At 38.5% G+C, this 12,940-nt stretch overlaps 1 protein-coding gene across 4 annotated transcripts in view; it reads left to right on the top strand.

The window, feature by feature from the left end:
* Positions 1-12,371, top strand: part of LOC120533985 (metabotropic glutamate receptor 8) — a 1,059,754-nt gene extending 1,047,383 nt beyond the window's left edge. For 3 of the 4 annotated variants that reach the window (XM_039761168.1, XM_039761170.1, XM_039761169.1), the window contains exon 12: positions 11,559-12,371. In XM_039761168.1, coding sequence (XP_039617102.1) covers positions 11,559-11,608 — 50 coding nt within the window. In that variant the 3' untranslated portion in view covers positions 11,609-12,371. The remainder of the gene's footprint in view (positions 1-11,558) is intronic. The other variant, XM_039761171.1, reaches the window with a different exon arrangement.
* The last annotated feature ends 569 nt before the right edge of the window (positions 12,372-12,940 follow it).

The raw sequence follows: 12,940 nt of genomic DNA, 5'->3' as shown, positions 1-12,940 counted from the left end.
TGACATCTGCAAATCTCCAAAGATTACTACCTACTGTATATCACAATCTGTCATATGTTACTGCAGAAAGAGTAATGGTCTAGGAACAGATGCTCCCACTAATGAAGTTATCCCATGTATCCAGTTCTCCTTGTTCCTGCACTCTTGCTTTTGGTGGATCAACAAATATGGCTTTATATGACAGTCTCCTTTCCTAAGTGTGAAAGCTTGGCTGCTTGGAAAAGCTTAATTTTTTTATTATTTTTAATTTTTTTACAAAACAACTTCCCAAAATTTTAAGTCTTTCACAAATCTAACACATATGTGACTTGCTATAGCATTAAATACAGTGTATCAAGGCAGTGTCTATAGACCACTGAGGAAATTCCCACACATGGACGTTGAAGATCTTGGCAATTCCAACTTGGCCACTTTTTGCGACAATTTAAAACTTACTCATGACTGACCAAGAGGCCAATATAAGAAGGTCATTTCAACATGTTTTGGTATAATCTGCCAGGATATTTCTAAAGTAAATGCTGAGCAACATCAATTTTTAATGACATCGAACCTTTGCTGTGATGCAACAAAATAAAAACATTCAAATACAGGAGAAATGACTAATCTTGTCACTGAATCAGGGGAATTAGAAGACAGAAGTAGAAGAAACAATGTTGGTTTTGTGGGGTTAGGGAGAATACAGAAAATGAAGAACCCAATCAATTTTTTAAACATTTATGGCAAGTAACTTTTCCTTGGCTGTGGGACTTCTCTCCCATCTTTGAAAGATACCATATACTGTATATATATAAAATTCTTTTCACGTTTGAAACGGAAATTATGTATGACCACAGAACATATTATAATGCACTCGCGCACTAGCGTTTGAAACGGAAATTACGTATGACCACAACAGTCAGGTTACACAGACAAAGTGAGACAGAAACAGATCAAGAAAGAAGGCTTGCAGACTTGCTGATCAATGTTTACAAAATCACAATTGAGGGCCTCACAAACACCTGAACAATGTGCTGAACAGTATCGAATTTGACGGATGCAGTATTCACAGGCTACCATGTCACATAGGCGTCAAGGTCTGTATATGGAAGGATTCAATTATAACATTGAAAAAGATTATTGCCTACATCCAAAAGTTACAATAGGAGAAGTGGACATCATGTGTGAATACTGCCAAGCACAGAGGGTTAAATTTGAGTCACGTGGGATGTGTTGTTCAGACGGCAAGGTGAAATTAACACGTTTAAGCCATCCAGCTGAACCGTTGTTGTCTCTTATTTCTGGCGCAAATCCACATTCAACTCATTTTCTACAGAACATTAGGAAATACAATTTGTGTTCTTAGATGGCATCGTTTGGCACCACCGCTGCTCCTGAGGAGTCTGGCTTTATGCCGACATTTTAAATGCAGGGGCAAATCTATCATAGAATTGGGTCATTAATGCCGTTGCCTCATGAGAGCCGCAAATCTTTCCCTTCCACTCTGTGAGCGAAACCACTGGGAAATCTGCTAGTAGTGTATATAGTCCAAACAACAGTTCAGTGCATCCTAGACCCTTGATAATTGCATGGTCATCAAATTTGTTGGCTTATTTTTCCACATCCACTTCAAAAGCCCACAAGTTGATGAATCCTCTCACAAAGACACGCCAAAGTTGTTGCAGCCTTTTCTCCTTTATCCAGCATGTTTAAAGCTCTATCAGGGCTTTGGAAGCATATCCTTCAATGATCTGAACAAACTGTGGAGGATATTTCTCACTTTATATTTATGAGTGTATTCCCACTGTGATAACAAGCTATACTCTCAAATATATTTTAACTTCTCCATCCAAATGAGGACTTGCAAATCTGTCGATTTACTTGGCAATCTAGTTGTTTTAATTGAATGTTCACAGCTTGGCTACTTTAGTTAAAGCATTGGTGTTCCTTTTCACATTAACTCAGAAGACTTTGTTTGCTGGCGTCCTCTGTTTGTCTCTCCATTACATGATGGATTGACTTCTAAGGGCCATGTGCTGTGGAGCTACAAAGCTCCATCTCTGTCAGATGTATGTCAGCTTCCTTCTGTTACCTTTAACTAATATTCTATGACAAAACTTTACAGCATTTCTAGTACTATTGACCATGTTACGAAACAGGAGCATGTTGTCTTTGGATGTAGAGGGGGTGGGTTTTGTGCATGTTAATACTGTGAGCTAAGGCATATTTGTTTGTTGCAGGTGTGTCGGGATGGAACTGCAAGTTTGATGGGGAGCTTATCTTAAATTTGTTGTTGTATTATTTGAATTTAGAGGGCAGTTTTGCACACGGGTGCCCTTTGACTTCTTATCAGGAAACTCTAGGAGCAATAGTGTCCATCCTACCGTATAATCTTTTTGAGCCCATTCAATGGTTTCATTTTGTTGTTTCTTTTTTCAGTTGAATTGTATTTTTTGGCACTTTTTTGGGCCATGTTTATTCAGAAAATGTCTCCTTTGAATGTACCATGTCATGGGACAAACACCATAGGACACAACATTCATGTTGGTGCTTCAACAGTTCTGTACTTTGAAACAAAGGTTTGCACCTTACCTATTTTTCAAATCTGATTCAGGTCAGTCCTGACAAAATTTACATCCCTTCTGTTTTGTCCTGCTCCCACAAAAGGTTCTACTCCACTCATGACTTTTTCATGATTATCTCTTTTTAAAAGATACTTGAAACGGTCAAATATCCCAAGTGGAGTCCTAAAACAGTGAATCTGTAAGGGAAAAAAAATCACACAAATGCAAGTAAACCGGTTTACAACATCAACATTTTTATTCTATAGCACATTTTCATACATAGGATGTAGCTAAAAGTTGAAAGTGTTTTACAAGATCTCATAGAAACAGTTACAAGAAAAGAAAAACAGTATCTGATCCTGAAGGGCGTTATGTGATGGTGATGGGTAATTTTTTTAATTGTAAAATGATTTTGATAAATATCTACACACCCAATGTGGATGATACAGGCTTTATTCAAAATGTATTTGTATCGAGCTTGAACACAAAATTATAATGGCAGGAGATTTTAAAAATGGTAAATGGCCTGTATTTGATATAGCGCCTAACTAGAGTTCAAGAACCCCCCTAGGCGCTTTACAACACAACAGTCATTCACCCATTAACACGCTGGTGATGATAAGCTACTATGGAGCCACAGCTGCCCTGGGGCACACTGATAGAAGTGAGGCTGCAGAACACTGGTGCCACCAATCCTTCCGACCACCACCAGCAGGCAAGGTAGGTTAAGTGTCTTGCCCAAGGACACAACAGCTGCATTCTCATGCCGGGAGCCAGGATCGAACCTGCGACCCTCCGATTGCTGGACAACCCGTTCTACCGACTGAGCTACTGCTGCCCAATTTTAATGGTGTTTTAAATCCAGTCCTGGCTAGGTCTTCAGCTACAGGGGTGACAACATCTAATACCACAAAAATAATCACACAGTTTGTAATTGATCATAATTTATCAGACTCATGGAGATTTCTAAATCGAAACTCAAGGGCAGATTCCTTCTTCTCACCAGTACAACATTGTTACACAAAAATTGATTATTTCTTTATAGATAACAGTTTCCTGCCCACAATCAAATCTTGCATATACAACACTTTTGTAATTTCCGACCATGCCCCTCTGATCATGAAGCTCACATCACTATGCCCCACATTCTCATCTCTCAGCTGGCATCTTAACCCCCTGTTATTAGCTGATGAGAGCTATACAGACTTTATATCCAAGCAAATTGATTTTTTTTTAGAGACAAATGCATCCTCAGAGGTCTCTGCAAGAATACTCTGGGAAACTTTGAAGGCATTTTTAAGAGGACAGATTATCTCATATCTCAAAAAAAAAAGATCATTGTTAAAGCCAATGCAGACTTGTCTAGTTTTAAAATAGTAGTTTTTTTATAGTTTTTTTGTTTTTTCCTTTTTTGTCATTATAGTGGAGAAATACTAACCCTACAAGTCCTTAAAAAGGTTACAAAGTAGTTGAATATAAACTTATACATTTAAAATCATCAGATTAGAAAAATGAATAAAGATCCATAGTATATGAAGACATCTATAAAGTTTTGATTATATCCCTGTCCTTGGTCCTCATCTTTTAAAAGCAAAATCTGGTTACCCTAATAGATAGATATACTTGGTTCAGCAAGCATGCCGTTAAGGCAAGCATTTAAAATACGCATTATATATACACGCACATGATGTAAGATGCAAGCCGAATGCAGTGCTGCTAAACATTCACTGATCCTGAACACACGCAAATAATCAATACATATACAGTATGTATGTGTGAGCACAGTATTATATATATATATATATATATATATATATATATATATAAAAGGCAAAGCCCTCACTGACTGACTGACTGACTGACTCACTCAGTCACTCACTGACTCATCACTAATTCTCCAACTTCCCATGTAGGTAGAAGGCTGAAATTTGGCAGGCTTATTCCTTACAGCTTACTTACAAAAATTAAGCAGGTTACATTTCGAAATTCTACACGTAACGGTCATAACGGTTGACAACGTCCGCTATGTTGAACTTTCTTATTTATGTCACCATCTTCACGAAATTTGGTAAGTGGCTTCCCTGCGCTAACCAAAACCGATGTACGTACTTATTTCAGTGGTATGACGCCACTGTCAGCCGCCATATTGAATTTTCCAAACGTCACTAATTCTCCAATTTCCCGTGTAGGTAGAAGGCTGAAATTGTGTACTTATTTCGGTGGTATGATGCCACTGTCAGCCGCCATTTTGAACTTTTAATGGAAACCGATATCCGCACTTATTTCGTTGGTATGACACCACTGTCGGCCGCCATATTGAACTTTCCAACGTCACTAATTCTCCAACTTCCCGTGTAGGTAGAAGGCTGAAATTTGGCAGGCTCGTTCCTTACAGCTTACTTACAACAGTTAAGCAGGTTTCATTTTGAAATTCTATGCGTAACGGTCATAACGGTCAACAACGTCCGCCATGTTGAACTTTCTTATTTACGGCCCCATCTTCATGAAATTTGGTAGATAGCTTCCCTGAGCTAACCAGAAGCAATGTACGTACTTATTTCGGTGGTATGACGCCACTGTCAGCCGCCATATTGAACTTTCCAACATCACTAATTCTCCAACTTCCCGTGTAGGTAGAAGGCTGAAATTTGGCAGGCTCATTCCTTACAGCTTACTTACAAAAGTTAAGCAGGTTTTATTACGAAATTCTATGCGTAATGGTCATAACGGTCAACAACGTCCGCCATGTTGAACTTTCTTATTTATGGCCCCATCTACTCGACATTTGGTAGGCGGCTTCCCTGAACTTACCAAAACCAATGTATGTACTTGTTTCGGTGGTATGATGCCACTGTCGGCCCCCATATTGAACTTTTCAACAGTCTTTGTTACTTATGGGCCCATCTTCAAGATATTTGGTACACGGGTTCCCAATGCTAACTGAATCCTACTTACGTACATATATATGTCCATAGCCTGCAACTCGGTCACCGTGTGAGGCGGCGTTGGGCCCCCCATCCCAACGCCTCCCATGTTGGCTGCCTGCCTATACAAGGCCGTCCGTCGCTCCGGTCTCTACATTCCCTTCCTTGCTTCGCCACGGGATTCACGTCTCCCTACTGATAACTACAGCCTTTTTGTTTAATCCACGGCTTCTCCGCTGTTTTATTGTTTGTTTATTACAATTATAGTTATTGTGTAGGTATTTTAGACTTACTTTACATTGCTCAGGTACCCATTTCCTTTATCGTTCCAACCCCCATTACCATGTCTATCGAGATGATCACTATCGATCAGAGAACTGTCACTTACCGAGTGGTTTCCATGCCCGGAGATGGCACCTACCTTTTCCATTCTCTTTGTTACATATTGCACGGCCATATCAGGCTCACTCTTGATATCTGGAGGAACATTGTGTCTTATGTATTGAATGACTGGGACAGGTAAAAGGTGTGGACTGATGACGGTACAGGAGATAATTATACTACACAGGAGCACTATAAGAGTGAAATGCTTAAGCCCTTCACCTATGGTTCTGCATGTGAGTTGATGGCTGCCGCTGAATTGTTCGGTTGTCGCTTTCAAGTGTACCGAAATGGCCAAATATTTTACACCTTTCGAAACCGCCAATGCCTCTTAAACATCTTAGATTGACAGGTGACGATTTCAGTAGTGGGCACTTTGATGTTTAAACTCTCAAAAGCTGGATGTGATTTTATCGATGAAACCGGTTGTGTGCTTACAACGCTTGACAGATGCCAAATGTCTCTTCAACACAAGTCCTACAAAACTGTCGTACTTGAAACAAACCATGAAACTCAAACCAATTATGACAGCAGTAATCCAAGCTGTGAGATTTGAGACAAGATTACTGTTCACATGGCCAACTGTAAGTTACATGCTCAAGAGTAAGCTCAGCGCACAGCTTGGTCATGTTACAACCGGAGGGCCGAACTCACAACATGGTATGCAAAGAGATCCTTAAAAAATTAATATTGGCATATTTTCCCTCGGTTTAAAAAGGTTTAATGTTCTTCTTAATAAAAATTTTAATGCAGTGCAGCGCGGGTATTTTGCTAGTATATATATATATATATATATATATATATATATATATATATATATATATTGTGTAGCCGACCTGGACACAGACAGGCGGACATGTTGTTCTTCACCACCACACGTATTTTATTTAAAATATTTACACTATATATGGTAACTAAGACCCACTGTCCAGAAGTGCACAAACCCCAACACAGTCCTGGCCACTCAAATGCCTTTCTTCGGGCCGCCTCCACTCTCCTCTCTTGCCTTGTTTTCCTTCCACCTGACTCTAGCACTGAATGAATGGAGACGGCCCCTTTTATACAGTCCCCGGATGAGCCCCAGGTGTTCCCGGCATTCCTCCCTTGGCCACGCCCCAGTGTGGCAGAAGTGCCGGCTGTCCTCCCGGCAGCTCTCCGGGTGCCGTCCTAAGTCTTCCCCCCAGCACTTCCTGTTGTGGCGGAAGTGCTGGGGTAACAGGTCCCCAAGGCATTGGTGCGCCTCCTGGCTTTGACCACGGGCCCCTACAGGGTGGAGCTTCCATGCCCTGTACCCGTGGCCCCCAGAGCAACCAGGAAGGCGGCCCCACGTGATCCAGGGTGGGCTCTGACCCTCTTCCGTCCCTCACGGCCTCCCGGCCGGTCGTTCCCTGGCATCCCTGACAATATATATATATATATATATATATGAATGAATGAATGAAAGGGGAAAAAATGAAATTTTTAAAAAAAAGGAGAAAAAATTGGACACAATTGTATAACAGACAAATGTGTCTTTTCTGTCTATATGTGATTTTACAGTGAACCTGTATTGATGATGACATTAATGATACATTATAATAGCATATGCTTTTGAGGATGTGTTTTTGGTTTTACATAGCCCAAAAATCAGCTATTGTTGGTTTCCTGTTATTGTACTCTTTATCACTTTTTCACTTTATCAATAAAAATTTGATAACAAAAACTTATAATAGTAAAATAATTTTATATACATAACGTGTTTTTCAAGACTTTTCTCAGATGTTCATCAGTACTCTGACTACCCTCTCGGCAACACAGAAATAAAGTCTACTCACCCACGTCCACTCACTGCCATTAAATTTTAGTTGGGTCCCACGAGTCCATTGCAGAACTATAATTTAAAATTCAGATTTCCACGAAAAACATATCAAAATGAGTTTATGACTCCAAAATACCCTGAGTCTTGTCTTACATACTTGGAGAGCATGCACCCTTTTGTGGAATGAAACTCTAATTAACTCAAACTTAACTTGAGTCAAACTCCATCCTGCTATAAAAAACAATTTGAGATTCATTACACAGGAGCCTTGTACTCTATTTCTGGGGTGAAACCCAGTAGACTTTTAGCTGTTTAATTAAGCACATATGAATCGTTTGCCTCACAAAAATTAAAAATAAACCTGGCCCCTCTACTAATTAATGCCAGGAAATAAGTACCGTAGATACTCATGTATAAGTTGAAAAATTTATGCCTTAAAATTCATTCAAAAACACAGTCGACTTATCCACGGGGCAACACTAATTTCATTAAATAATTCTTTAAACTGTGAAATACCGCACTTGAATTTGAGCATTAGCTTTTGCAGGTTTTGGATAACAAACATAACATTAGCTGCCAGTAGATTGCAGTAACCAGAAACATACAGTATTTCGGACCATAAGGTGCATTGGATTTTAAAGCGCAATATCAATGAATGGGTCTCGATCCCGCTGTCATAAGTATCTTCATTTGTTACATACGAAATAAACGGATTGGTACCGTAGGTGTGCAGTCGAATCGCCAAGTAATACTCTTCACAAAACAGTTTAGGCTTTATAGCGACTGAGTCTGCATGTTCTCGGAGTTCGGTCCACGGCGTCTGTACGAAAGGGTTACAATGGCGCTCACGTTCGTGTCCGACAATCCCATCCTCGACACTTTTCTCCCAGTTTCCCCAGTGGAAAACGGTGGGACATAGTTTCCTCTTGCGTGGGCGATGTCCTAAAGGGGTTGGTGCTAATTGTGGTGGCTTTGGAAAACTCTGCTTCCAGGTCAGCGTCTACCCCTAGTTTTGTCGCCATTCACAGTTTCCTAGTTACACACTCCACCGAGAGAATGCACCAATTTTCTTTCAGTTTTACAAGCTTCGTGTCACTCACTAGTGCTGGCAGGAATAATCCCGGACGAGCCCCCAGTGTTACCTTTCCTGCCTGTCTCCGGACCGTGGTTGGGGTGACGCAGGGGAGCTTCTACTTCTTCGTGTCCAGTGGTGTGAAGCTCCAGGGCCAGAGCAACGTGCTCTGGGGTAAAACTTTGTCCCTGACTTCCCTTCTCCTAATTTACAGCAGGGATTGACACACAAGGCTTGACTGCTCAATGGTTGACTTCATTATCTCCTTCTTTTTAAGGTGCCTGTTTTAGCTTAACAGAGACCAAAAACACAAGAGCCCCACCACGCCGTCAACAAACACTTAATCCCAAAACTCCACCCCCCAAAACCCAGACAACTCCACCCACATCCCACATTCAGTATAATTGGGATGTCAGGCTGCTACTTTAAGCTCTGATCCCAACAAGAGTCAGACTTTGAAGGATTTGAAGAAGACACTTAGGACCACTTTATTATATGCGAGGGATTTGAATACAAATTTAATTGAAATATTCTAACTGTAATTAAATGAATAAAAATATTTTTGGACTTTTAATTTTGGCTTACTAAAATTTTTCAAAGATTAAAATGTTGAAAGTCTGGGCCCAGGTACATTGGGTATAATTAGGAAATTCAAAGAATTTGATAGGCTGTCAAGCTTTACCCTCGACTTATACGCGGGTCATAACAAATTTCATAATTTTCGGCTTAAACAATACACTCAACTTATCTGCGAGGTCGACTAATAGGCGAGTATCTACGGTAAATGTTTTGTTGATTTTTTTGCTATCTATTGTTTGATAGTTCTCCATCACCATGGTTTAACATTAATCTGTTTTTAAAGAGTTTGGATATTGCTAAGTTGATTGAAGAAGAAGCCTCATTTTTGAACTGTCCTGAATTGTCTCAGTTAAGGGGAGTTTTAAGACAACATGGATATTGGTGCATGAACAGATCCTAATGGGATTTCAGTGGAAGCGTTAACTGTATTTTGGAAGCAATTATCATACCCCTTTTCTCCAGTTAAATTTTGCTGTATTCTTCTTTAAAATCAATGTATCTATCAATACAGTTTTAATCACCCTCCTGCCAAAACAGAATAAAGACCCCTTGGAATGCATTTGTTCCTAATGATTGCTGATGCCAAGTTATTAGGAAAACTTTGTGCACATCAATTGCAGACTATTATCCATAACCTGATTCATCTTGATGACACTGGTTTAAAAAGAACCTGCTCTGTGGCCAATAACTGTCAGTATTTTGCTGGCTGTTTTTATTGCATGTCCTGGACAAGATGGGATGTTAATAAATGTATTCATTTATATACCTTTTTACAGCTCTTTCTCTGCTTAAATTTCATTGAGGTGTCAGAAATGGCTGCCCATTGCCCATTCTTCTACTTAATCTTTCACTTGAATCCTTAGCTATCTCTCTGCCAATATATTTACATAGTATTCATCAAACAATCATCATAAGTTGACGATATCTAACTTTCACTTAATTCTTCCTCACTTTCTTGACTCATTCTAGTTCTACAAAGCTATTTCATGTCATAAAATACATTTCCCTGAATCTTTCCTTCTTCCTTTGAATCACCTTTACCAATGTGCTACTCTTCCCTCTCTAATTCTTTAACCAACAACATCAAATACCTGGAATAGACATCTCTAACTCAATACAAGATACTGTCAATTTATAGTTCAAATTATAACTGTGTTTTTAAATATTTAAAACCTTCACTGTCCAGCTTATCCGAATTATTACTATCTTTTAGTTCTTGTTTATCTATTATTAAAACTAATCTTGTTTTTTGCATACATTTAATCAGTTCCTTGATCCATCTTCATCATCCTTGAAAATATAGGGTATTAAATCTCTTCTTACACAGTTGTTGTGGAATGGCAGACCCTGTATTAAATATTCCATATTTCATCATGATGGTTTTAATGAGGGCCTATCTCTGCTAGATTTAGTGTTCTATCATTGCACTTGCATTCTCTCTCTACTATGAAGCTGGATCTGCCCCCTATGATTTTGAAACGAACCTGGTTAGCTCCATACCAATAATCTAATCTTCCGTTTAGCAATCCGAAACCAGTTACTTTTTCCAAGTTAGATTTTTTTATCCCATATACTTAAAAAATCTGACTTTGCATAGCACAGCTTTTGGGCCCAGCTCCCTTCTGGCACACAGACACCAAACAACCCAATTTTTAATAACAAAGCTCTACAAATTGGGGGATACCCAGATACTTTTTCTGCCCAGACTGTGTAGGAAAAGGGGTTAATCATTCAGGTAATTAATTACCAGTTTTGTCTTTGTGCTTCATGATTAGCATGAATTGCATAAAGGTAAAAATAACTACCTAGCTGTTAAAAACACAGTGGTGTCAGTAATGATGGTATTTGCTTAGCACTGGTCACAGTCTTTGCATATACAGTATATTATATACAGAACAGCAAGCTGCAAAAGCATAACAGTGCGTGTTCTGTAATGTACTTTCTTTTCAAGAGGAACTAACTGTCCATAGATATCACTTTAAGTTGGTTTGCTTGTGTTTTACTTTCATAACATCTTAAACCCATGCAGCATTTGTAATTACTAACACAGCACTGATAAAGTATTTTGTTTATATTGTACAAATTATAGTTGTAACAAATTTACGTTTTTTCCTCACAGGTTATATGATAATTATTGTACATGCCATTTTTGTATAACTTAGAAAATGTAATATTGAATATTTTTTTATCCTGCTTAAATTGCTAAATTAATTGATATTATGAAACAACTATACTAAAATATTTATTCTTTTTTCCACCTACAGCATCATCTACCAAAACAACATATGTGAGTTATAGCAACCACGCCAACTGAAAGATCTGAAGAGGATAACTCTACTCATGATTAAATTAGGGATTACTTACATAAGGATATAAGAAGAATTCAACAAGCACAACGGCATGAGACATTGTATGAAACATTAAGATGAACTGCTCTTTCCGGAAGACAGAGTATAATATTAAGTTTGTTTGCTTGTATTCATACAGAGTAAATCACCCAGCCATAAAATAATAAAAAAAAAAGCATAGGCTGAGACACCAGTCAGAAAGAACATTTGACTTTGGGCAAAAAAACAAATAAATAAATAAATAAAAGTTGCCAATGGAGTCAACTATATTTGTTGTTATCATACTTGTAAGTACTTTTTTGTGGTTGTGATAATTTTCATTCTGGTCCCACTTTGTCCAACATGCATAATGAGATGAAATTGTCTCTTGTAATGGCTAACTGGGTTGAAGTCCTGGGTTGTGATCATATAAATGCAATGGTCTAAGCATGCCAATTTTTATACAAAAAAAATATTTATAATAAAGGAATGTTTTGCAAATGTTGAGCGTTGTTTGGTGCCGATTTAAGAAAGTTAAGAAACAAAGAAAAAATATTTTTTAAAGGTGTTAAAGTATTGTGGACCACCTAAACATGCTCTGTAGAGCCCACATACTGTAGAGATATTGTTATGAATACACATATGCACACAGAAGAAGCAAACTATGTAACTGCCAATAAAACCTGAAAGTTTATATATTTTTGATTTTCTTAATATTTTTGTATTGTAGATAATAATGCAAAACTTAATCATATGGTTTCTTTTTAAGGCCAGGGAGAATACACGCATCAGTAAAATTTTAAAACTTTTTCCATGATCACTGATGTTTTAATTGGTTATGTAATGTGAAAGGGCTGGCATGGCTGTGTAATTGATAGTGCTGCTGCCTCGTGGCATTCTAGGTTCAGTTTTCATGACTGGTTCTTGACTGTGTTGAGTTTGAGCATTCTGGCTGTGTTTGCATGGGATTTCCTCCCACATCTCCAAAGATGTACTGGTTAGTTTAACTAGTGCTCTAAACTGGCCCCAACATGGTTGAGTGTGTGTGTGCCTTATGATGGAGTGGAGTCCTGTCTAAGATTACTTTCCACCTTGGGCCCATTGCTGTAGGGATAGGCCCTGGCCCTGGTGATCCAAGATTGGATAAAGCAGCTTTCAGAATAAATGTTGTGAAAGACTCAACAAGTGAAAGATAACTGTTTAATGCCTTACATTCCATTGGGTAGCCTTTAAAAAAGTTAACAATGAAAGGGAATTTGTCTAAACTTATATTTTAATTGTAATATCGTTCAGAGTATAAATTTGAATTATGGCAGTTA

The sequence above is a fragment of the Polypterus senegalus genome, chromosome 8 (assembly GCF_016835505.1).
Source record: "Polypterus senegalus isolate Bchr_013 chromosome 8, ASM1683550v1, whole genome shotgun sequence".
NCBI classification, from domain to species: domain Eukaryota; kingdom Metazoa; phylum Chordata; class Cladistia; order Polypteriformes; family Polypteridae; genus Polypterus; species Polypterus senegalus.
The sequence above is the reverse complement of the archived record's forward strand: the minus strand, read 5'-3'. Positions and strand labels throughout refer to the sequence as shown.